Source organism: Diceros bicornis, chromosome 38 (assembly GCF_020826845.1).
Source record: "Diceros bicornis minor isolate mBicDic1 chromosome 38, mDicBic1.mat.cur, whole genome shotgun sequence".
In the NCBI taxonomy this organism is placed as follows: domain Eukaryota; kingdom Metazoa; phylum Chordata; class Mammalia; order Perissodactyla; family Rhinocerotidae; genus Diceros; species Diceros bicornis.
Genome location: NC_080777.1, coordinates 16,781,858 through 16,809,354, shown reverse-complemented (window position 1 = coordinate 16,809,354; position 27,497 = coordinate 16,781,858). Strand labels below are relative to the sequence as shown.

The 27,497-nt window shown below is 36.5% G+C and overlaps 1 protein-coding gene across 1 annotated transcript in view; it reads right to left on the bottom strand.

Annotated features, from left to right (window-relative positions):
- The window catches only part of USH2A (usherin), a 747,185-nt gene that overhangs the window by 322,242 nt on the left and 397,446 nt on the right, over positions 1 to 27,497 (bottom strand). The window contains exons 32-34 of the mRNA XM_058533703.1: positions 23,468 to 23,627; positions 21,543 to 21,714; positions 15,923 to 16,070 (exon numbers count right to left, since the gene is read on the bottom strand). Coding sequence (XP_058389686.1) covers positions 15,923 to 16,070; positions 21,543 to 21,714; positions 23,468 to 23,627 — 480 coding nt within the window. The remainder of the gene's footprint in view (positions 1 to 15,922; positions 16,071 to 21,542; positions 21,715 to 23,467; positions 23,628 to 27,497) is intronic.

The following is a 27,497-nucleotide window of genomic DNA, read 5'->3' as shown; positions in this document are numbered from 1 at the left end:
TAGGATTATGCACATAATATCTCATTTATCTGACATATTGGGAAATGAGATATTTTATAGAAGTTAATTTTCGTTATAACTAAATCTCTTCCCTTAGGTATAAACTTTAAAAATCTTAACCATTTTTGAAGGAAATCTTTCTAGCAAGCACCACACACTTACCTGTCTTCTCACACAGACTATAATGAATATAATTGAACCATTTTGTGATGACTCAAACTGTGCATTATGGACATCAAAGGCCATATTCTCTAATTCAGTAATACCCTCTGGGACTGAAGAGACAGGCCACTTACTCAGCTCTACCCTTAACATCACTCCGTGGCTACATTTTATCAATTCTTGTGTCTACTTTCTGAGTTCTTCTCCATTGTACCTCAGTGACAGTCTCTCAAAAGTCACTTTGTCTACCTGACTCTAGCAAGTCAACTCCTAGCAAGCTATGCTGAAAAACTAGATAACCATGACATCTGCAACTGTGGATAAAGAAATAATAGACAGTTACTGAGAGAAGGGCTCAGAGTAAGATGAGTACATGGCAAATGAGCTGAGAACGAAATTAAGTGAGATTTGTGACAGTTAAGTCAACTGCTCAGACACTTTTTAGCATCTAGGATGCATCTGAATTGGGGGTAGATGAGACTGAAATCGAGTTTCAAGGCAGGTGAGATCATGTACATACACAAACAGACAAACACACACACAGAGTTACCATTTTTGTAGGTAACCAATATTTGACAACATTTGTAAAAGGGGCTAAAACACCAATTGTAGGACCAGTGTACGCTGAGTGAGTGCAGTCTGTCCTTTAAGTCGTTTTGACACTCCTTTCTACCTCAACCATCAGAACAACTCCATCACTGAGTCCTGTAGGCTTTACCTTCCATACTGATCTTTACCCATCTCCACATCCATGGCCATCTAGTCCATTCTGCCATCATCTCTTACCTGAGAAGAATAGTCATCTAAGTGTTTTGATGCATTATTCATGCTTCCATACAATTCATTCTTCATACTACATACAGAAGGACATTTTTCAAAACACATATCTGATCATGCCACATGTAATCAGTGATCAATCAGGCTTTTGTTGAGTCCTAGCAAGATGAGAGCTCCCCATCCCAGAATCAGGAAGCTGGGGTCAATGTAAGCATGTCATGAAGATGAAACAGACTCAAGGTGTTGCCCTTTGGTCCAGGTCTTACCAGCCAATCACTAGATCTCAAGGTCAGGCCAAAATGGGATACCATTGTGGTTGAGAGCTGGTGCCCACAGATGCTCTCAGAAAGGGAGCTTGAGATAAGTGTGGGCATTTCCTCTGATCTGGTTTGGGTAAGGCCATTAGCTATAAAATCCTGAGTTAAGGTCACACAGTCAAACTTCCTGGTAAATTTACGGACAATAAGAGAGATCATTTGAAAAGAACACTCCATTTCTAATCAAGATATGCAGGCAGATTTCATAACTTGTTTTTATTAGCAGACATTTTGGTATAAATAAAATTAGTATAATATGAAACATTGGATAATTCAGTTCCAAAAACACAACATTGGGTAAGTAATAAGTCAAAAATATCTATTAATACAGCAATTTTCATTGACCTCTGATTCCAAAAGTGAGTAACAGAAACTAATGAATATATCCAGAAGCCTAAGGAGACACTTTCCTTCTATGACTAGAGTACAGGACATGTACAAATAACTTTGGGAAAAGTAAAATGCTAAGTCCTTGAAATGCCACATAAGTATTTTTGAAATTATAAAATACTTTACTATTAAAAAATGTACGAAACATTTTACCTTGAGTCAGACAATAGGCTACGTGCTTTATATGAATTATTTCCGTCAACTTTGACAACACCAAGAAATAAGTACTGTTATTTGCCTTGTTATAGAAATAAGGGACTGGAGTCTTAGAGGGGCTAACTTAACTGCCCAAAGTCACACAAATATAAATTCTGGGAGGGGGGACCTGGCAATCTCATCACACTCCTGCCACCACTTCTCTTCTCCATTTTCATCCTGATTTTTGTTTCTAAAATAGTCAGGAATTCCACTCAAAGTAAGAACTAATGAATATGCTCTGGCCCTAAAGGAAATTAAGATGAGCCTAATGAAAATATTAACATATTGAAAGTCAATTACCTCAAAGGTACTATCCTTGTTGCTTTGGGGGGCAGAAAGAATAAGAAATAATATGTGATTTTAGGGAAGTAAGCAAAGGGTTAAATACAGGTCTAATTAAATAACAATCTGAGAGTTAAGTGAAAATTATAAGCACCACAAAAAACTTTATGCCCAACAAATGGCATAGATAGTAAGTACAGGAGCTTCCAGCAGGGAACAATCACTCGGGCTAACATTGAGTCCTAAAAGGCTTTTAGAGGAGCCTGGTCTTCCATAAAAAGTGAAATGTGAAAGGCAATGACTCAGGAAGATGTTCCTGGTGGGGAAATGACATTTTTCAATTCATGGAAGCAAGAAAGTGCAAATTATAGTAAAGAAATTCTGATTATACCAGTATTTTGTTGTTATTGTTGTAATGGGTTAAAGTCTGATAGAAAATAAGCCTTCAAAGGGAGATTGGGGCCTTGAATGCCGCTCCTGATGCACAGGAGAACCACTGACATTTTTATGCACTGACTAGGGACTTAGTGAAAGTCATATTTAGAAAAATTAATCTAGAGTCACATATATAATAGACTGGTGCAGGGAAGGCCATGGAGGTAGGGAGAAGTGGGACAACTGAAAACATCAAAAAGAAAAAATAAAAACACTTAAAACCATCTTTTCCTGAATGTATAATAACTAGTTGTTACTAAGGCAGGGATGAGGGAATGCCAGATTTCAGGAGTGTGTGGCATAGTCTAAGAAAGAAATATCTTTAACAGTTTTATATACTTTCTCTTCTTTAATAAAATAAACTTATGATGCTTAGGGCTGGGATGTGTTAGAGCAATATGGTATAACAATACCACTAGTCAGAAAAGCGAAGGGTCTAATTTATCAGAGATGGACTAAAGTTAGCAATGAAAAACACATGAAGCCTGCTCCCAAAGAACTAACTTACCTCTGTCTACTGATTGAAAAGGGGATTGTTTTTCAATTTGAGGATTAAAAGAAAAAGTCACTCCTTGCAATGGAACTGTTTTGTATCTTGACTGTATCAAGGTCAAAATCTTCGTTGTGATAGGGTACTACAGTTTCGGAAGATGTTGACATTGGGGGAAACTGGGTAAAGGGTACACAGAATCTCTACGCATTATTGTTTACAACTGCATGAGAATCCATAATTATCTCAAAATACAACATTTAATTAAAATATGAAACAAAAACTGTTGTGTAGGGAAGCGTGACAAATAAGAAGAGGCAAACACTTGAAAGTCGGAGGAAGTTTATGCTGAAACAATAACAACTGTATTTGTGTTTTAATCAGGTACCATTTCATCTTCAGGAAAGAACCTTGGAAATGGAAGGAGTTTAACTTTCCCTCTACAGATGAGAAAATCATGTTTTAGAGCAGTTTGATAGCTTGGCCAATCCACACGGCTACAGAGTGATAGAGGTATGGGTTGGCACTGGAGAATTCAGACTCTATGGTGTATCAAACATTATAATCTACAGCCTCTGTCTATCTATATTTTCCCTATAATTTTAAGCTTACGTAATAAAATATAACATAGGAAAGTGTGTAAAACATAAGTTGTATTTAAAAAGCATATTAAAAAAGACAGATAACCATTACCAAGGTTAAAAAATAGAATATTGCCAGCACCCCACAAATCACGCAGCACCCCTCAAATCTCCCGTGTCTTTCATGATTCCAACACTTTCCCTCCCTCGTAGATTACTAGGTTGACTTTTTAAGAATCGTTTCCTTGTTTTTCTTCCTAGAAATGTATCCCTAAACAATGTAATTAAGTTTTGCACGGCTTTCTACTTTGTATTAACAGAATCAAATTGCATGTATGTTTGCGTCTCTTTGTGCTCAACATAATGTTCATGAGTTTTATCCACGTTGTTGAGGGTAGCTATACTTCACTCATTTTCATTGCTGTATAGTATTCCTGTATGGAATAATTTATTTATTTATCCTACTGCTGATATTTGGATTATTTCTACATTTTGACTATTATATCAATGTAGCTATAAACAGTTTTGTACGTGTGACCCGAGGCATGTGTGAGAAAATGTGTATAATTTTCTTAGGGTATAGATCCAGAAGTGGAATTGTTGAATTATGTTCAACTTTACTAAACAATGCTCAACTACTTTTCAAAAAGTGTATCAGTTTCCATTACCACCAATAGTACATGTGAATTCTCATTTTTCCACATCCTTGAAAAGTCCTTGCGTAGTCACACTTTAAATTTTTGTGAGTATTTGTATGTAAAACGGTATCTTGTTTTGGTATTATTTTTTATTGTCCAGATTATTAAAGAGCTTGAGCACATTTCCTTATGTTTATTAGCCATTTAATATTTTTCTTTTGTGAAATGCTTTTTCAAATCTTTCCCCCATTTTTTTTATTGATTCCTAGGAATACTTTACAAATTCCGGGTACTGGTCTTCTGACAATTACTCATGTTGTAAATATCATCTCCCACTCTATTACTTATCTTTGAAGGCACTTGGTTTATAGTGCATTTCGATGTAAAGAAATGTTCTTAATTTTAGTAACTCTTTTATCATTATGAAGTTATCTCTTCATCTCTAATAATCCTGTGTGCCTGAAAGTCTCCTTTGTCTGATATTAAAGTAGCTAGACCAACTTTCTTTTCTTTTTTTATTCTGTACTTTCAACCCGTTGGTTTGCTTTTGTTTGAGAAGGAAAGGGTTAAAGCTGATTCAGGGCTTGCCTTTCCTGTATCCTTGGGACTCCTGAGGATCTAACTATTGGCTGAATCCTCCTTGCAACACTAGCTCAGGATAAATGAGCATCCATCTGAGGACTGTATATGGGACCAAGCACCTGACCTCACTGTCAATGTTGTCCACGAGTAATGGTTAGCTGGTACTGATGAGAGGCGGCTGCACCAAAGAATGGCCACTTATACCAGCCTCATGGTGGTGTAAGAGCTGTGGTTTCATTCAATGACATTCTATTAAGCTTTCAGAAAACGTGAAGGAGAGCTATATGTACTGACACGAAAAGATGCCTACTCCATGTTGTCAAGAGGGAAAAAAATCAAAGTGTAGAACAGTATACATTGTATGGCCAATTATTTTTTTTATTTTTTATAATTTTTATTTATTTATTTATTTTTTTCCCCCAAAGCCCCAGTAGATAGTTGTATGTCATAGTTGCACATCCCTCTAGTTGCTGTATGTGGGACGCGGCCTCAGCAAGGCCGGAGAAGTGGTGTGTCGGTGCGCGCCCGGGATCCGAACCCCGGGCCGCCAGCAGTGGAGCGCGCGCACTTAACCGCTAAGCCACAGGGCCGGCCCTGACCAATTATTTTTGTGTCTATTTTATGCATATACATGTAAATGATTAGTCATTCAATCAGCAAAGCAGTTACTGAGTGCCTGCTATGTTCTGGGTGCTCTCTCAGATGTTGGTGGAAAAAAAGTAAGCTTCAGAAACAAAATCAGGAAACGAGGTCTAAGGTTCCTCTTTGTGAAGCTCTTTCTTCCACTGCACACAGCCTTTCTTTCATGACCACACACCTTTAAAACTTGGTCAAGGAGCTCCAATTTTCTAAGCTTTTACTTCCTCACCAATAAAATGGGGGTAATATTCCTTGCTCTGGTATCCTGACAGAGTTAATGTGAGAATCAAATGAATGAGCACATATGAAAATACCCTAGGAAGTAAGTGCTGTGCACATAAAAAGAATGAACTTAGAGCTGTCCCTTTCTTCAAGGGTAAGTTAAAGCCTTATTGACTATGGGAATCTTTCCTTAGACTCTCTCCTCCTATTCTGACCCATATCATGTACTGCACATCTCTTGTAAAAAATAATCCACACATCTCTCAAAAACACATTTTAGACAGGTCTGTTTTCCTTACTGGTATGTTATCTGTCATCACCTAGCAGTTTCTTATATGTGCATGTTAACTCTTTATTTAAGATTCCTCTCCTCCCCCAATCAAGTCCAGAGAGCACAGTGTGAAAAAACAGGTACTTACTAAATATTGGAAAATAATTTTTGAAAAGAATCCGCTAGCTTTAGTGGATTTGGTTTTCGGTAGTAATTGATTTCTCAGTAAAGACTATGGAGTACCAATTACGCGCCAGGCATTGTGTTACATACTGGAAATACAGTCCTGGTCCCTGCCTTCATAAAACTTTCAATCTAAGTGAGCAGACAGAGTAAGTGCGTTATGTGTGTGTAAAGTTGATTAAAGGAGAATCAGACGGAACAGAAGAAAAAGTAGGGGGGGAGGTGGGGATGCTAACCTAGTCCGAGTGGGTTAGGGTATAAGGCTTATCTGGGAAACTGATCTTTAAGCTGAACTTGGCACCTGGAGCTACTTCATCAAGAGGAAACATGTCATAAACCTTTATTTGATTAATTATACCAAATAAAGATTACATAATAATAAATAGAAAGCTTTCAGTGAAATATCAATAAGTTGATTACTATTTAAAATATTAACCATCACAGATTTATTAAACGATCTACATCTAGAACTTTTGAATAGGGCTTTCCTTACTTGCTTTAAAATGTCTATTGTGCACAAAGTTCAACACAATGGAATTTTTGTTTCTCTTTTTTATTTGTTTTTGCCATTCTTAGAATGAAGGAAAACATTTTATCTCTACATCCCACCCCCAAAATTCTGTGTGTTAAGTGTTAAATGAGATTTAGGAATCACTCAGGGTCTCAGTAGGAACCTGATGGCAACACAAATGACAATAGAGTATGGTTTAGTGAATGGACTACACATGAAGATATGGGTAGAGTTAACACAGCATCAAGTGATGATAAGGCACCCCAGCTAGTACTCCTAGGAGACCATGCTAACTAGTTGACTAAGAGCAAGTAAACGTTGTTAAATTTGCAGGGGAAACGATAAGAACAGATACAGGAACCTGGAGACAGAACTGGAGTTCTAGGAAAGGGCCATTGGATAGGAGCTGTGGACTTTGGTGGAGGAAGGAAGCCCTGGATCCCAGAGCCAGGCAGAAAGGGAAGCAAGGAGAGTGGTTCTCTCCATTCTCCTCCCACTCTCTCATCTCTTGCTGCAGTTGCCCATGGACACACCAAAAGGAAGCCCATGGATGCTGTGAGTGAAGCCCATGGATGCTCCTCCTACAAGGCTGAGTGGAGAGAGTGAAGAATAGATCTAGAGAGGCAAAAGAAAAATATCCAACATAAAAAAAAATTATGGTAGTTTATTTTATTATATTGCACTGTATTGTATTTCTGTGCTTTTCTCTTGCTTATTCTCTTGTGTAATCAGTAAGATAGCTACAACAAAATAAAACAATATTATGCCACGTGGTAAGGTGGATCAGGCTATTTAATCCAGTTTTACGAATTCAGTTGTTTAGTGGATAATCCACAAAATGGATACTTAATTCTCATTGGCTCTCTAGTGTAAGCAGTTTCAAGTTTATCACCTTTCTCTTTCCATAATGGTAGAATTTTTAAGGTGTTTAATTTTCACAGGGAAGCTGAATCATAATTGTCCATAAAGCACATCCACTGGGATATATATCTTTGTGCCTCTTCATCATGTTATGTCAAGTTGTATTTCCTAAGGTGCTCAGTACGTTGTCATATATAACCAAGGAAATTCAATACAAGTACAATACAATGTAAATTTAATGCAAGTGATCTCTGTTTACACTGAAGAATTCTGTTTACTGTAAGAATTAAACAACAATGCTTTATTGTGTCATAAAAATAACATGCATAGTGAATATAGATGCTCCAAACATATTTGTTTGTTTTTTCCAGTACAGCACAGCAATATGAATATCAACTGAGGGTTTCCCCCCAAGGTTCGGATGATGATAGAATGTGGCAGATACCTCCCTGTGTGAATACTTGATCCTTCAATTAAAGAGGAAAAGAGAGACTAGTTTTCACATTGTGAATAATGCCTTATTACTGTTACGCGCTCCTAAAAATGGAATCAACGGAATCTAAAAAAGATGGTGCTTGGGAGACTCTACCTGACAAACTGATCGGAGGTGTTTCATAAAAGTTACACAAGGTTTGCTCAAAACTGTCAAGCAGTTTTCCTAAGTGATTCGCTGAATTCTAGAATCCATTTCTCCTATTAAAACTGAGCATTTCCAGGAAAGAAAGTAGCATCCCATTTTGACTATTTAAAGATAAAGTTATTTCACAATAAAAAGTAAAAAAAAAAAAAATAGTTATTTCTTTAAAACCAGAGAAAAATCAGAACAGAGATCTTAGGAATTTAGAATATTGGCACTGAGAACAGGATATTGAACAAGCAAAAGTATCTAAAAATTTTCTCTCTTGTTTTTTCCACATGGCTAGATGGAATTCTACATCATGAGCATTTCTACAAAAAGTAGAAGCAGAAGAGGACAGTGAATAAAAGCATGAATTTTTGAGTCATTTATACCTTGTTTTATATCACATTCCTGCTTAACTAGTTGTCTTGCCTTAAGTAATTAAGTTACTTAATACTCATAAATCTGAGTTTCCACATCTGAATGTTGGAATAACAATACCTATTTCATGGGCTAGTTATGCAAATTAAAGTACTTGGCACATAGTTATAAATTGTAGCTACTACTATTACTTTTATTTTTAGTGTTAGCAGGAAATCAAATACTTATTTCTTTGCACTTAATTAGTATTTACACATACACTTTCAGGTACATACATTATAAAAATTTATTTCTCTACTATCATCTCTTAATGTTAAGGACAGCATATATAGAATGTGTATAAAAGTTCTATAGTTAATTGGTTTCTCTACCACCCATTCCTGAAATAACATAGATGCTCAAAAAACTGAACTAAATGTTCTTTCAACAATGTTCTATTGTCTTCATGGTACTCTGTATAAGTCTGCAAAAATAATCAACTTCCCCCAATTTTTCTGTTCTTATTGACATTCTTTTTACTGTCTTGGTACAAATCCACATATAAATTCTCACAAAGCTGGGCCAATACAAAAGGCTGAATTAGGAAAACATTTCTGTAGGCTCCTCAAGTACTCTTTTCTTTCTCAAGGAAACCCCAGGACCCTTGTCTAATGGGTGCCCAGGTCTCATGCTCTCCTCTTACTATGCCCATCTTGACATTGCCAGATCCTGATGGCAGTTAACAATACAGCCTTTCACACTGAGGCATGCAAAGCAGATCCAGCTTCAAGTGCTGTCTCTCTTTAGAATATCTACAAATTACGAGGCTGATGAAATCTTATGCCAAACCACTGGGTCTCTAAATATGCACTTTGAGCCTTCAGCAGGCCAAGAGGGAAAGGCCTTCCAACTGCCTTTGAAATCATCCCACCTACATGACATGATAAAACACGCTATAAATGCGTATTTGTGTGTATCGTATGATTGCATATGCATAGTTTCTCACCTCAACACAATTACCGTTTTATTATTGTCCCTATCATCAGTAAACATTAACTCACTCAACAGCTGTTTAATATCCATCTACTTCAAGACTGGCACCCTGCTGGGACCAGAACAATGAAGAGGCACACAGAAGTCCTGCCCTCATGTGGGTCACAGTCTAACAGAACCTGTTTCTGTAAACTTACTTAGGTAAAGAAAGTGGATAGTTACAAGAAATTGTAAGTATTAACAAAGGATAAGAATTTCACATTCTATATTTTTAGTATGATTTTTTAAAACATTTTTTATTAGATTATTATTAGTTTTTTATTAGTTTAAAATGTCACTTATTGTTATGCTAGACAATGAGGAATAAGTTTGGTATAGCCAGATATCTATGCTGACTTCAGCAAGGTAGACTTCAAGTGTGAGGAAAAAACGTGTTTCCAGATTCTAAGGCCCAAGCTTCTCAAAAGGAATATGGCTCATGGGGATTTGGAAGCTCTCAAAAGTGTAATTCTAATTATGCAATTGTAATCTACACAATACAGGTCACACATTTATTAGACAGTAATCCTTTGTGCTACTTCTCATTGATGGCTAATGGTATTACAAGGGAAGAGTCAAGGTCCTACAGAATAAAAGGTTCTTATCCACCTCGGACCAAAAAGTAGCTCTTTTCATAGGTTTTAAAATCCTGTCTGAAATTGCAGCCTGCAAAGAACACCATTGCCAGAGGCAACATGGATGCAGAGGACTCTGATTAGAGAAACGAGCAGAGTGTCACACCACCATTTTTGCAGGTATGTGAAGCAAGGGACTAGGATTAAGCAGGATGTGTTTGAAGGAAAGCAAAGCCTTAGGTGTGAGCAAGTGATAATGACTCAGTACTTAAAGACTCTACTTGGCAGACTAAGGTAAGTAGTAAGAAGTAGCATTATTTATAACAGCAAAATCATGGAAACTTAAATGCCCATCTATAAAAGATGAGCTACGTTAAGCGGTAGTTTCATTCAGCAGGATTCTATACTGCCTTTGGAAAGAATGACTTTGAGCTACCCTTAACTGCCATGGAAAGATGTTTCCACCGTATTGTTAAGCGAGAAAAACAAGTTGTAGAACAGGACAAACAGTATGATCTTACCTGTGTTTAACAAATGTGCATTTTATGCATATATCTTTATGTGATTATTAATTGAAACTTTTGTTTGCTTTAAACTAACACAGTCCTTAATCATTTTTTTTCTGGTTTAAAAGTTTATTGCATTTTATTCCATGCTCTCTACATCATATTTTTTTATTGTGATTAAAAAACACACAAAATTTACCATCTTAACCATTTTTAAATGTGCCATACTGTAATGTTAAGTATATCTACATTGTTGTGCAACAGATCTATAGAACTTCTGGATCTTGCAAAGCTGAGACTCTATAGCCATTGAACAGCAACTCTCTATTCCCCATCCTGTCCCCTAATCCCTGGTAACCACACTCTGCTTTCTGTTTCTGTGTTTGATTACTTTAGATACCTTGTATAAGTGGAATCATGCAGTATTTGCCTTTTTTGTGATTGGCTTATTTTACTCAGTATAACGTTTTCAAGGTTCATCCAAGCTGTAGCATGTGACAATTCCCTTCTTTTTTTAAGGAGGAATAATATTCTACCGTGTGGGTGTATATATATCACATTTTGTTTATCCATTCATCAGTCCATGGACATTGGGGTTACTTCCACCTCTTGGCTATTGTGAATAACGCTGCAATGAACGTGGGTGTGCAAATACCTCTTCAAGATCATGTTTTCAATTCTTTTGAATAAATATTTACAAGTGACATTGCTGGACCATATGGTAATTCCATTTATAATTCTTTGAAGAATTTCTCATATTGTTTTTTATAACAGTTGCACCATTTTACAATCTCACCAACGATGCACAAGGGTTCTAATTTCTCTACATCCTCACCAGCACTTGTTATTTTCTGTTTTTTTTCCTTTTGATAGTGGTCATCCACAAATTTTTAATTGAGCACCTATTATGCGTCAGGCACTATTCTTGGAGCTGGTGGCACAGCACTGAATGAAAGATTCCGAAACAGGGAGAATTCACTGAGCACATGAAGCATGTCCTGAAGCAAAGAGCAAGCTTCCCAGCTCAAGCTGTGGAGCAGGAGCAGGGAGACAGAGAACAGAAACTAGAGAGGTAGGAGGCCATTCTCTTAGCCTCGGGTAAGGATTGCCACCAGACTTTAATGAGTAAGAGCCGATAGTTTAAAACAGAATCAGTTATGAAAAGCAGAAAGTCTGTTCCCTAAGCCACTCTGGCTGAAGGCCATCAATTGCTTGATAGGCAAGACCCGGACATTTACATCAGAACCTTCTTGTATTTTTCATATTTTGTCACATACAGGCATGTATTTGGAAATATACATAGTCCTTATTACAGGAAGTGGGTTTAATTTTTCTCGATGAATCTTTTTTTCATGTTTATAAAGTCCTAGTGAAATAATCCATGTAGGTATATAACTAACAGAGTCAAGATTTTGGAGTCTAGACCGTGCAAACCAGGCAAGCAGCACCTGTTACAGAGTACAGTCTGAATGTGTATATATATCTGGACATGATACATCTTAATGAAGAGGGATGATATCCTAGAGGGATGCAGCTCCCATAGGTCTCCTCAGGGAGCTGCTTCTCCATACACTTGGCACCTTGTGCACATCCCTACCTTGTGATTATTTGTTTACATGGATATTTCCCCCAAGGAACTCCGATACTCTTAAGATCAGGGATTGGGTAAATTCATCTTGGTACCATTAGAATGATGGCAACTCGCAGGTCATCAGAAATATATACATAGCGGGGCCAGCTCCATGGCCGAGTGGTTAAAGTTCCACACACTCTACTTCGATGGCCCAGGTCCGCCGGTTCAGATCCTGGGCACAGGCCTACACCACTCATCAAGCCATGCTGTGGCAGCAACCCATTCAAAAAATAGAGGAAGACTGGCATAGATGTTAGCTCAGGGTAAATCTTCCTCAAGCAAAAAAAAAAAAAAGAAGAGGATTGGCAATAGATGTTAGCTCAGGGCTATATATATATATATATTTTTTTTTTTTTTCTTTTGCTGAGGAAGATTTGCTGTGAGCTAACATCTGTTGCCGACTATCCAAGCTAACATCTGAACTGAACCCAGGCGGCCGAAGAGGAACACACCAAACTTAACTACTAGGCCACCAGGGCTGGCCCTCAAAAAAATATTTTGAATGAATAAATTCAGATTTTTGCAGGGCATGAGGAGCCTCTTTAAGTTATCTGGGTGAGAGATATTGGCGGCTTTCATTAGAGGTATGTAGTTAGGGAGTTTTGTGACATGAGAAGTCCGGGGTGAGCAAGGGTTGAGGTCAAGAGTGCCACCCAGGTTTCTGGCTGACATAACTGGGTGGTGTTAACCAGTGAGAGAAGGAACACGGAAGAAAGGGCAGGTAGAGGGACAGAGAACATGAGGAGAAATCAACTTGGATATGTCGAGCTTAAAATGTAATAGAAATCCATGTGGAGGTCTTCAGAAGGTGTCCTATGGAGAGAGGTCTCAGCTAGAGGGTGTATTAAATACTCATCAGCATTTTGATGATAACTAAGTCAATGAGATATTCTGATTATTCAGGGTTTTTTGGTGGAGCTGAGAATCTATGTCTTCAATCAGTACTTCTAATGATCAGGTATGTTTGATAAACACTCTTTAAAATCATTTGAAAGGGTTTCTTTAGTAACATAAGGATGAAACCTCTTCTATTCTCCAATTGTATACTCTTCTGCAGTATATTCAGCAATTAGAAAGCAACCGTAATGTAGCATATATTGTAATATGGGCCTAGTTCCATGAAATTTGGACCAGGTATACTACAGAAAAGAAATTAAAAATTCTTAATTCAAATGTAAAATCCAAACTCCTAAAGGAAAAACCTAGTCCCAGACCTCACACAGCTAAACAAATATATTTCAGGAATGAATACATTTCAAACAAATATATTTCAGGAACAAATATATTTCAAATATATTTCAGGAACTGGCCTGTAATTACTTCTATTCTCTCTGTTGGTATCATTAGAAAGCCAGGACTGTACAGTATATATGCCACTGATCAAATGCAATTTTCACAAGAAACAACTAAATGAACTAAATATTATTGGGTGCCAACGGAAAATATAACATTGTGTTAGGCTCTGTGAAGGGAGGGAGAAATGAATGATTTACAGTCCTTATCATCTGGTGGGTGTGTTGGACGTGTACCCAAATAAATTTGAGCCTGGGATGAATAAAGTCCACGCCATTATGAAGGCATAGAAACAGGATACGTAGTCAACAGAAGAGGGAAAACTTAACTTAAACTCAAGGAACAGTGGATTTCACTAAATAAGAGGGCTATGTTTGGCCCTGAGGAATGAGTTAGGAATTTCTGCAGGTAAAGATGGCGAGATGGTAGAGATTGCTAACCCCAATTTTTTAATCAAGGAAACTGGAGTTTATGGAATTTAGTAAATTTCCCAAAGTAACACGGTTACAACACGTCAGAGATAAGGTTTGACCGTAGGTCTTTTTGATTCCACGTGCGTGTCTTTCAATCCTATATTAAGCCATAGATATTCCAGGTGGCTGGAAAGGAAAGCGTGTTACAAGGCTGTGTAAATGCAAGGTGAGTCACAAGCTGGGAGTGGCCTGAATGCCAAACTAAAAAATTTGGACTTTATTCTTTGGGTTTTTAGGGGGAAGTGTGGGAGCTTTGAAAACAGACAGAGGGGCAGGATGTTGGCCGACAATCAGATTATCCCTCTGCAGACAATGGACAATAAAAACCAAACACTGGAAAATTTGGGGAAAGTGGAGAGAGAAGTAGTGGAGAGAAAAAGGTTTTTTTTAATGAAAACTGTTATTTTTAAATGTCTAACTATTGCCCCACAATAAAAATTCTGAAAATTCTGATATGATTAGGCACAAGACTTTAGAATACAATGGAAGTGTTAACACAAATCTCTCACATTCTTAATGTTTAATAAATCTATTTTAAAACTGCTTGTAAATGCACAAAACATAACATGCAAAGATTCTTGGAAATGTAGAAAGTATTTCTCTAGTCAACCTAGAATTCTGAACGCAGCTGTAATGCCAGGTACAACTACCAATTGGGATGAAGGGATGTGTTCTACTATGCAAATCATGTAATAGAACTGAACGGCAATCCAATTGCAATAAATCACTAATATTTTCATTGCCATCTATAGACTAGATTTCTTTGTGGAGCACGAAGTATGACAAGATTTTTGACTATTTAATATAAGCATCAAATAGACACCCATTTATTTTTTATTAGGAAATTCGTAACAGTACAGGAATAACTTCAATAGCAGAGATAATCACTCACTCTAATTATTAGAGCTCTCTCCATTACCTCAAATATATCTAATGCCTTTTGCCAAAAGTTTAATTAAAATGAGATGACTGGAATAATTAATATCATAGTAAACATAAGACAAACTAATGAAATTGTAATTTTTTTCTTCCATTCTTTTTGGCTATGAAGAGGCCATTTCACTTTTCAGTAATGAGTTACATAAAACAGTTTCTATGATATTAAAAGTCTTCTTGATATTTGTCTTAAATAGGGACAAAATTTGATGCTATGTAAGCTTCTATCAGTGTGGAACAATGATGCTATATTATGTGAAACTTAAAGATATTTCCGATAAATGAATAGAGCAATTTCTACCTCAAGTTAAGTTATTACAAATTCTTTATAATAAGATTTTATTTTAGCAAACTTGAACTGGCTAGCTTAATTTTCTAAATTGTGCAAAGACATGTATATTACTTAGATATATACACAATCCACTTTAAGTTCAAGTACAAATGTATATATATTTAATGTATATATTGTTTAAAAACTGCATGTTGAAATGTTTATAAATAATATTAAAAATATATAGAGTTTCAAATTTTTTTTTGAGACAAATATTAAATCAAAAGCATTTGAAATGCAATATACGCATGAACTTTCCATCTCTCTGCTTCTCCAGGAAAGAACTAATGGCCGTGAAAAACAGAAAGTCATCAAAAACACAATGCCACTCTGACAACAGCCTTCTTTGGGAATTCTCATCTGCTCCTTTCACCTCTTCGGGAGCGCATTCAACAATAAGATGCAATACACAAGAGCTATCAAAAGGGAGCACTTTTGAGCCACCAAAATTGCGTGTTAGCCTAAAAACCACAATCTCCCAACTACAGACAATGATACTATCTCAGGTATTTTATGTGCTAAAACGATCATTAAAAATTAAGCACCACATATAAGCTGCCATTTAGAATATTAATTTACCTTTGCTAATCATCTTTTTAACTTGAGGCTAAAAGAGTTCACTTACCATTCGGATGTTCAGGCCGTGTCCAGGAGATGTGAAAGGAGTGGGGTGAATAGGACTGTGCTCTGGGGGTCGGCACACCTTCAGGGGTGCTTTCATCAGTCAGGGCCTCGCTGGCCTCGCTCACTGTGCACCCACCCCCCGTGCAAGCCTGAACAGGGATGCAAAAAAAAGCACATTTCACTCTGGGTCACAAAACTTTAGATGAGCATCGAAGAAAGAGAATTTGTAATAAGAGTTCCAGACTCTTTGAAATAAGGCTCCTTTTACTTCCCAAAATAAATTTGTTTAAATGCTGAGGTTTGACATGTAATTAGTTTGCTTTTTAGGACACAAGACAGCCGTCTCCAATAATTAGAAAATAACCCAGAATGTATTAATGTATGAATTATAAATATATCTCAAGTTAGAGCCTAGAGATGAAGGGCATATATTGACTGGGTGAATAGACCTGATGAAAATTAGCCTTGCACAAAGGTTCCTAGAATGAATTACACACACACACACACACACACACACACACACACACACACACACACGAGAAAAGTACTAGAGACTAAAGACTACTTCGGAATAAAATAAATGATTTCTAGGGGAAAAAGAGATGTAACGTAAACATAAATGCCTTTTATTTACTTTAGTGTGACCAATCTGTTTAAAGTATAACACAACGTGAAATCGAATAAAATAGTATTTCTCATAAATCAACAACAAAGCAGTTGTTGAGTGACTGTTTAATGGCTTAAAGGGTCAAATCATTTACTTATGTGCCAGAGGATATGGGTTTCATTATATGACTGACAAAGTTAAAATGATCACAGAACCCCCCTATTCCCTAAAAAGGTATTACTAATGCCATAAATGGAAACATGGATGTTAAAGATGTTCAGAAACTTCTGTGTGTACTTTCATAATAAACTGCAAAAATTACAAAATAAACATTTAAGTGTATTAGGAAAATATCTTTGCTACATAATTATTGGATAAGCGTTTTTATCCAATAAATTTTATTGGATAAAATTTTATCCAATAAATTGAGACACACACACAGGGTTTTTCCAGCCTATATTTGCTAGCAAATATTAGCAATTGTATCTTTATATAACATGGATATTTGAAAACTACACTTAAGCTTTGTTCAGACTCTATTTTATACCCATAATTTACACAATGAAACCTAAAAATCTTTCCAAAAGCACTAAATTTTACCAAAATTGATAAAAAAAAGAAGCAAAATTATAGGATAGTGTAAAAAGAAGGAGGTTATTTAGTCATTTTCATGGAAGGTAGATGTTACCAACATAAAAAATTAAGACACCTCTTTATTTCTTTGGGCCTGCCTCCCGCTTTTCAGTTTGATATTGAAGGAATGACTTTTAACACTTAAAGCAGTCAAAATTCTTTTCCCTAAAGATAGGGGGAAACTGAGGATTTTTAAAGATATTTTCTCATATTGAAGTATTATACTATTCGCAAAGTAGTTGCAAATAGTTGCAAATTCATTATAAGTACAAATAAGAATATACGGTCAAGAGACAGGGAGATAATCTTGTTTTCTGTCGTAAGAAAACAACAGCAGCCGGTGTCTTCAGGATGATTTCTCATCAGCTTAAGCAAGTTTCATAAGGGTCAAATTCTGGCCTGGGCATGAAATTGCATTAAAATTGGGGACCTAATTAACCTCTGTGGGTTTTCTCTAATTCTCAGCTGTGGCATGTGCATATATATGTAAGAGATAAACCATACTCCTCCTGAGAAAGGAAGCTTTGCAAATAAGGAGGAATCAATTGAGCTTGTGGCCCGACTCAAAGCACCAGAACACGCTGATGTTAGCTCAAGAAATAACTACCTGGACATTTAAATAGAAAAATTAAAACAAAACATTTCAAATGTGCTAAAAGTCCACCAGAAAAGGTGGCAGGAAAAGAGGCCGCCTGGGACAGCTGAGTTATCAAAGGAAGAATGGTCACAGGAACATTCTTTCCAATCCTCAGAGAAAGATAAATTCGTCCACTTGCATTTCCTAGATTTTTTTCCTTAAGGGGAAAAATGTTGCAGCATCTTATTGTTAAACTCATAACACACTGAGACTTAATTCTAATAATCTATTTGTCTCTACTGTTTTTCTTATTCACGTCCTAAGAATTTTCCCCTGCTAACTCTCCCCAAAGAAATACTGTATTGTATGACATAGAATTATATACTTTTTAAAATACAGTGTGAATTAAAATTTACTTTGTTTTGAGAATTTTATGATGCCTTCTGGGATAAATGAAAACATCCTCTGGTTTGAAAGGACTGTTCTTTGTGCTGCGTCATCTAAGATCCTTAAAATAGCAACTTGACCAAGAAGACTTTTAAGATTCCAAGGAGTTTATGAGAAAATTTTTCTGGTAAATGAAATAGAATTTTTAAAGGGACTGCTGAAATAACAGAATTACCTGCAGAGTGTTTTATTTTGTTTGGTCCACATTCTTTTTGTATGCATTTAGAGGTGCTAAGTAAACAGCGCAATATCTTAGTTCCTTCAATAAAGAAATAAATGTTCTTAAAGTTGCTTCCGATTGGTCTAATCCAACTGATATTATCTAAATGAAATTGAACCAATCTGTATCTTGTTTGACTTGCCAGTACCAGAGGCCACTGCATCCAAAGCAACTGAATGCTGATTAAAATTCTGATTTGGAAAAACTAAACAAAATTGTGAGATTGATTAAAGATGCCTTTATGAAATGGCAAAGTCTTTAAAAGACTTTTGGGCCATTAAAATAACGTGTTTCAACCCATCTCCTATAGCTTTTATTAATAACAGTCATTTAAGAAAAAAATCACAAAGCTATAATACTACCCTGAAATGATGAATAACTTCTGACCAAATAGGGGATTCCATTTTGGTACAATGGCATAACTAGTAAAAGTATATCAATTATTTTTGAAATCATAACTATGAGGAAGAGCCAAAATCAGCTCTCTTTTTTCCAATAGTTTGTTTTCAGATAAGTAGAGTCTGAAGATGTTCAGAATGCAGTATATTTTAAAGTATGAAGAAAAAACAAGGTCGTGTTAGCTATAAATGATCTTTTGAGAAGTTAAGCCCATCATTTCTAAGAATCTTCCCAGGAAATGTATGTAACACTTAATGTTTATCAAGAGGTAAATATCTAGCAGTAATAGGAAAATTGTCAAACACTATCTATCTTGATACTTGTCTTACTAGTCTCTTAATTTAATTGCTAACTTATTATCTTTATTAGGAGCTACCATACTTCACAATACCATTTGTTGAGGGTAGCAACATGTTATGCTATTTTTTCTAGTAGAAAGATCGTATGTTTGAAACCACATAGTCCCCAACTCTGACATTTTACAGGAATTATTTAATTCATATCAGAAGTTTCAGATTCTTTTGAAATAAAGTACACTTAGTGTTCATTCGTTCATTCATTCATTCAAGAATCGTTGGCTAAGCTTCCAGTCTCCACCAGGCACTGTGCTTCACTCTGCAGATAGAATTTTGAAAGATACAGTTTCTACCCTTCAGGAATTTATCCACTCATCCAGGAAGATTAAATGAAGCCACACGTAGTAACATATCTACTCCAAGTCTGGAGCAAACCAGAGTGGTTTGAACTCCGGTATATCTTCCCCAATTCCAATGGCTCCTTAAAGTCTTCGTTATCTGTATGTTTTTGTTTTCCAGCACTTAGTCAACACACTAAGACCATCTAAAAAGGCAACGCAACTTGGCTGAGAACGTGATCTCCATCTACTAATCTAATGACCTTGAAAGCTGGTCATTATGCTAAAACTGTGAAATATACAATAATTCCTCAGTTAACCAAGATGAACCTAAAATGTTCTGGTTCATTTAATTTACTGGTTAACAGAGTTAAGTAAAAAACCTTTTAGTTGAATACTTCCTGAAAATATATTCGTGCATTTTCTGCCCTAATAAATAGAGTGAAATCGAAAATAATGCGAGCAAATTTATTTCCGTAACAAGAGTTAGGGTAAGGATTTCAACATCGTTATGACATCTTGCATAAACATTATTCACTGGCTGACAGATCTTGTTTGACTCCATAGAATATTGTTTGGGGGTCACCTTTTAGCATCATAGAATTTTCGGGCTCAAAGAGACATTAAAAATCATTTAGTTCAAAGTCCTAATTTTAGGCTTGAAGAACATAAAACTCAGTGCAGTTAAGTGAATTTGCCTTAGGTCACACAGTTAGTAGCAAAATCTGAGTTACAACTCAGGGGAGCGGACTCCCAATCTAGTGGTGTTTATTTTTCAAGGCAGTATAGATTTACAAAACATAGGAGGTTGAGGTGGGTTTTCATTGACTGCACAGTATATCCTAAAAATTGCCTTGAGAGTAGAACTTTGTTTCATATTATTCTGGCAAAATGCAAGAACACAACAATTTCTGTTGAATTTTGGTTGCTTCCAAGCAATTGAGACTTTCTTTGATTTTGGTACTACCACTATTTTGAAAATAGTGTGGATTTCTATATTAGCTTTTGAAAATCAAGTTAATACACTTCTTACCTCTTGGGTCATAAAACTAAGTAATCAAAGATGCTGTTTCATAAACCCATCTATGTGCTGAACGCCTAGGCACAGGGAGTCAGTTCCGAACAGGACTTTTAGCGTTGTCGGATTGCCCTTGTTTTGTGGTGTCAGGTCAGACAGTTAGCAATAGTTGAATGTAGTTTATTTTCTCGTGGTATAATATTTAGAGCATTCAAGAGCATGTTAAGTAAAATGAATGCATACACAGTGTCTACATAAATGTAAATTTATTCATAATCAAGAGCAGAATATTTTCTACGGCATTTATCAAAGCAAATATCCTTATATAGGTATTGCTATAAAATGAAGAGCGTGTTTAAAACAAATAGGGACAATTTCATGTTTATATTCAGTTATTTTCAGATGTGCTATTAAACTTAAAAAAGCTTATATTTCATCAAAAAACAAAAGGAACTATTGAGTACAAATTCCACAGTAATATCAAGGTCTTTTAAAAGACCTTTGTATAAAAGTGCTATTTTGCGTTAAAAAATGCTATTGTCTGTGTAAAGAAACCTCTCAACTACATTGATTCTAGGGTTTTATTAAGTGACTGTTCTTTTGAGATAGAAGCGTAATGTAAACCAGAATATAATAACAATCGAGAATATTTGGGGGTCATTTAGACTTTCATTTAAAAATATAAGATCTATATTTTCATACTGTGCATTGTTTTTCAAATGAATACAAGCTCCACAGGGAAATAACCTTATTAGTCTAAGCATTATAGAAAAAAGCCATCAGCAATTATGGCATTCCACAAATAATAAAAAAGAAATAATTTCTGATAATCCCAAATTAGATTTGGGGAAAGCTACTGACTCAGATTGTTATTCTATCATTTTGCATAATATGAAATAAATATGTAGGTATTAGATCAACAGAACTCGCATTTCGGGTATGAAGTGAATTTTCAGTGTAAATAGCAATATATGAGATTTTTTTTTTTCTTTTAAGTGAGGGAGGGAGAGAAGATGGGGCAGAGGAAAGGGAAGCAGTAAGACAAGGGATGGGGACAAAAAAGGGACAGAAGTAAAGTAAACTTACTCCCAGCTTGATGAGATATTTATTACCAGGGAAAAGGTACTGCAGCGTGTGATCCTGGAAAAGTTCTGTACTGTTATAGATGACATCCCAAATTGTAAAATCATGGGTGTGATTTGAAATATATAATATATAGCGCTCCAGAACTCCATTTATATTTCTTGGTTGTTTCCACCTGGGAATGGAAAAATAGAGCACTAGCATCATCCTTCATTCAAGTCAAACCTGAAATATGCAGGATTGCTAAAGGACATATATGAACTTGGATTTATGCCACTGAAAATAACACACTGAAAACTCAAAAGGGATTCACTTTAAAAAACCCAAGTAGTTATTAAATGTGTATTCTGAGCAGCATAAAAAAAAAAAATGACATAGCACCTGCCCTCTAGTGACTTCTGATTTTAATTAGCTAATGATACAAAAATGCATCTGTGAGTACTTGATTTTGAACTTAAGCGACAGAACACAAATTGGGAGAACATCTGAGAACTCATAAGAAATGAGAGAGAGCAAGAATAACATAATTGTCTTGAAAAATCCAGAAATTTAACACAGAGTTAACAAGTAAATATAAGATACAGAGAAGCCGAGGACTGGAGGGGCTGAAATAGTCAGGTAAGACCTTCTGAATGAGATGACACAATACCTAGATACAGAAGATTTTATTATTTATTTATTTATTTATTTATTTATTGGTGAGGACGATTGGCCATGAGCTAACATCTGTGCCCGTCTTCCTCTATTTTGTATATGGGATGCTGCCATAGCAGGACTTGATGAGCAGCGCATAGGTCCGTGCCTGGTATCTGAACATGCAAACTGGGAACCCTGGGCCACCAAAGCGGAGCACGTGAACTTAATCACTACACCACTGGGCAGGCCCAGATTTTATTCTTAATAGATGGATTGGATTTGGCGGGCAAAAGGAAAAGTAGAGGGTATTCCAGATGAAGGTTACAATGTGTCAGTGGGAATGAACAAGACAAGTCATGGAATAAACAGGAAATTGGTAAATTGAGAAATACTTAGAGCAGTGGGAAATCTTAGAAAATGAAAGCCATTAGGAGAATTTAGACTTGGAACAATGGGATATGATTCATAATGTTTTTCAGGGTGAATGAATACCCTTATTTATTCAATCGAAACTTACAGATGAGAAAACTGAGAACGAGAGAGATGAATGTAAACAAGTATTAATTGGTAGTAAGAGAGGTTTATCCAGTTTTAATTCAGTAGTACAATACACTTTGTACCTCACATATTAGGAAATGGACAAGAATCTCTAATATCAAAAATATTCTGAGGGTCAGCCTGGTGGCGTAGTGGTTAAGTTCGCGTGCTCTGCTTTGGCAGCCCTGGGTTCGCGGGTTTGGATCCCAGGCACGAACCTACACCACTCATCAAGCCATGCTCTGGAGGCGACCCACATACAAAGTGGGGGCAGATTGGCAACAGATGTTAGCTCAGGGCTAATCTCCCTCACCAAAAATAAATAAATAAATAAAATAATCTGAATATGCCTGTATGAGAAAGTTCCTTTTTGACTTCAACTGCAAGGGAACAAGAAGGTCCTAGTTTATGCTCAAAAAGAAAAAAACACTCTCTATATATTTTTTCTTATTCAAATCATTACAAATAATGCCCCACATATAAAAAGCCCAAGGCAGTCACACAAGTGGTCAGTTTTTCTTTTATTGACATTTGCACAGAATCTGTGTGCATGTGTAGCTCAGCCTGATTGCATAAAGACAAAATGGAAATTAAGCTGGCAAGTGATAATCAAGGTTCCCAGAACCACTGAACTAATCACTTCTATGCATTTAATCACAATAAAATTAATTTTATGTCACAAACTCTTCCCTTGATTGAACTCACTAGGACTCTTGCATGAACCAACGTGTGACAGAGACAACATTTCTACTTACTGTACGTATATAGTTCTAGAATCCAGGACTGTCAGAATCGGGGAATCCACGTGTTCTGGTGGCAGCTGTGCTGTGTACAGTACGACCAGGGAACTGTTTGTGCATCCCACATGTGTGCAAGCGCTGAGCAGAAACTGGTGGGCCGTAAATACCGCTAAATCTAGGGGGTGGGGGAAATAAGAATTTATTTACCGTCACACTTTTTATTCAGGAGATTTTACTTCTCCTCTACATTCTTACCTCTTAGAACAGTTAAAGTAAAGCTTAAAATGAGAATCAATAGCCATAAAAATCAATAGCAATAAAATAGAGGCTGTTTTATCCTTTAAATATACTATGGTTATTTTCAAATAGGCAAGTGTCAGTCAAACTCTTGGTTTAACTTTTTCATTTTAACGATTTGACTGTTTTCTTGAATGTGTGTGACCAGGTAAATCATTTTCTGAGTTTAGAGTTAGTTCAATGGCTCTGTTAAAAAATAAATGAGACATTTAAATTATTTTTAAAGCATATTTGAAGACAACAGGAGTTGCTTTTGAAATGCAAATGCAAAGCTTGTAACAATGATTTTGTGCTTGTAATTCCTTTTGCCGAATTCCTTTCTTCTCTTGTGCACTTGACCGACTATTATTTGACCTTGAAGTTGTCCAGGCTCAGTGCAAATGCCTGTTTCTTTCTTAAGACGTCCCTAACACATCCTGCCAGGACCCCTGGCACAAGATGGAGCTATTATCTTCTCTTTTTTCTCCCAAGGCATTTGCACAAACTTTTAGCGCTTATAACACTGTGCCATAATGATTTGTTTACATGACTATCTGATCCATTAGACTAAACATTGTAAAGGAAGGAATGATACTAGATTCATTTTTGCATCCTCAGTGTCCAGCACAATGTCTGGCACATTGTAGGTTTTGAATATATGAGTTTGAATAAAGGAATAAAGAATTAGTGAATGAGATAGTCTGGATACAGCTCAGCTAGGTATGAAAGATGATCAAGAGAGTGGAATGGTACCCTCGCCAGTCAATAATCTCTCCCTCCCCTGAATTCTCTTGTACTTTATATCTGTCTATCTTTCTAATATATACCACACTCCCTTGCATTAGAACAAACTAATCTGTAATTTACTCATTCAATTCCAAAATGCCCTGAACATTTCATTTATAAAGGTACTCAATAATTACTTCATTGAACGAACCTAGCCAAAGTTCAGTCAACTTTGCTAAGGTTTAAACATCAGTCATACTTTTATACTCCTAGAAATAATCATTATTTTCTGGAATATTTTGAAATAAGTTAGTCACAATTTAAGTAACATATATTCTTAAATCTCATTAACCTTCAACCATTACAATTTCATATTTAAAAGATTAATGAAATGCAACCTAATTCAGAGAAATAGATTTTGCATTGCACTGATAGCAAAAGTAAACTAGGAAAAGAACATTTTGATTTTCATGCAAAGCACAATCAATTGGTTAAACATGTAGGTCATCAGAAGAAAGGCAAAAAAAATAATTATACTAAATATAGTCACTCTAGAACAAAAAGTGATTATCAGGAAGACACTCATAATGCTTTTGATTAAGCCTTGTTTTCTTCACAACTTTATCCTACAGGTACACAATGGTACCAAGTTGAGGTGGGGCATCCCCAAGCAATGTGGTCAGAAGATATGTTGCAGGGACACTTTGAAACTGGTGTTAAAACAGTATGGATTTGCCAGGGACTGCTGAGAGATGACAAGAACAGCTGCACCATGTGTGCACAAGTCAGACAGAACTGAGGTGCCTTCATTTGAATCAACATTCTAGGAAACTTATGAAGCTAAAAATCATGAGAACAGTGGCCTCAGACGCTACAAAGAGAGTAAACTATTATTTACTGTGGGAAAACTTCGTGCAAAGAACAGCTCCTAGAAGCAGGCCCAATCCTGGTTAAAGTTCTAATGTGTTAATATGCTAACATATTATATCTTCCATTTCCCTGATCTCTTCATCTTCTCCTTCTGGTTCTCAGGAACTTGGTGACCTTTTAGCCTCTCATCTCTCCCGCCAGTCTGAATTCCTTGCATTCCCGAGGAAGGGGATGCCAGGGATTTGACTTTAAGTCCAGTTTCAGCAGCAAAGCCAAGGAGGACACAGAACCTAGAATAAAGGAGGAATCCCTGATGGGTAAGTCAGCGCAATTAGGAGAAAGCTGTAGTATTTGAACACGAAAATACATCCAACTTTTCCGAAAGAACATGCCGCAGCCAGAAATTGCATTCCATGTGGCCAGTTTTGAGTAACTTGAGAACATTTTACATGAGCATCTCTCCTAGTCGTACCAGATTGTCTTGGTCAGCTGCAAATGAGACTGGATGCTACGATGTTCTTTGGCCAATGAACTCTTTGTGGTGGGACAGTTTTCTTGCTTTCTTACATTCTAGCGTGTTGAGGTAGGAATTTGGCTATAATTTGGAGGTGGGGAGGAAGCCACGCTATTCAAAGGCGGCCTGATACTTGCTTGTATATGTGTACTTGGACAGACTTGTATATCTGGGAATCCTTAGTTATCTCAAGCTGATGGGGTCAGAATGCATCATCACAGAGTCACCATATCACAGTATCTCCTCATCACAGAATGCCCCACTCCCTTTCATACTGCAGCCTCCACTCTTGGAAGCTGACTCTGATCACCCAACTCCTAAACTCACTCAGAAGATGGGAGTAGCCTCTTACAGCAGTTAGTTCCAGGGTTACTGTCTGCACCTGGATTCTACTGTGACTCCAGGGATTGAGAAGCATCCACGTCTATGATGGTCAGGACTGGGGGAGACCAGGATGAGGAAGTGAGTATGCTTAGAAGGGTCATTGCTGGAGAGGGCCAGTATGACTGGTGAACCAGGATTGAAATAGAAAATACCGAATCTTGTTGAGTCCTCCATTCATAGCTAGGGTTTACCCCTAGACTATTTAAGGTACTTCAAGTTTATGGGTAAGAAAAGTGTTGCATTTTAGGAGACAGCATTGCTTTAAACTGAATGTCTAATAAGATTTAAGAATGTTAGCGCTATATAATGTGATAAGTGCTGCAGAAAACATAGAACAGGGCGAGAAGAATCAGGACTGCTGGGTAATTTTAAAAAGCAAGAGTCAGGGATGCTGACTAAACTTATTGTGGTAATCATTTCACAATATATACGTCAAGTCATTATGTTGTATACCTTAACCTTTTACACTGCTGCATGTTAATTATATCTCCACAAAACTGAAAACAATAAAAAAGACAAGAGTAAGTGGTGGCTTCAGCAGCAAGGTGACATTTTGAGCAAAGACTTGGCAAGGCTGAGGGTAAAAGTTGTCGAGATTCTGGGGAGAGGACCATTCCAGAAGAGGGAATAAGCAGAACAAAGGTTTGGAAGGAGGAACATGCCTGGCATGTTTGAGCGATAGCAAGGAGACCCATGTGGCTGGAGCAGAGCAAATGAGGCAGAAAGGAGTAAGAGATGACATCAGAGATTTAATGAGGGACCAGATCACGTGAGCCTTGTAGGTCTTCACACGAATTTTGGTTTTCAATCTGAGAGATCCTACTTAGGAAGCTACAAGACGATTTTGAACAGAGCTATGGCATGATCAGACAAGGATTTCACGAATACCACCCTGGCTGCTGGCTATAGTATAGACTTTAGTGAGCAAGAGTGTATGCATAAATCTCACTTAACATGCTTTTGCAGAAATCAACTAAGAAATGGTTGGACTCTGGATTTTTTTTTCCCCCAGCTTTATTGGGATATTATTAACATATAACATATGTAAGTTTAATTTGTAAAATGTGATGATTTGATATCCCATATATATTGCTAAGTGATTACCACAATAAGGTTAGTCAACACCTCTATCCCCTCACATAATTACCATTCTTTTTGGGGGTGATAACATTCAAGATCTATTCTCTTAACAACTTTCAAGTATACAATACAGTATTGTTAACTATATTCACCATGCTGTACCTTAGATCTCCAGAACTTATTCATCTTACAGCT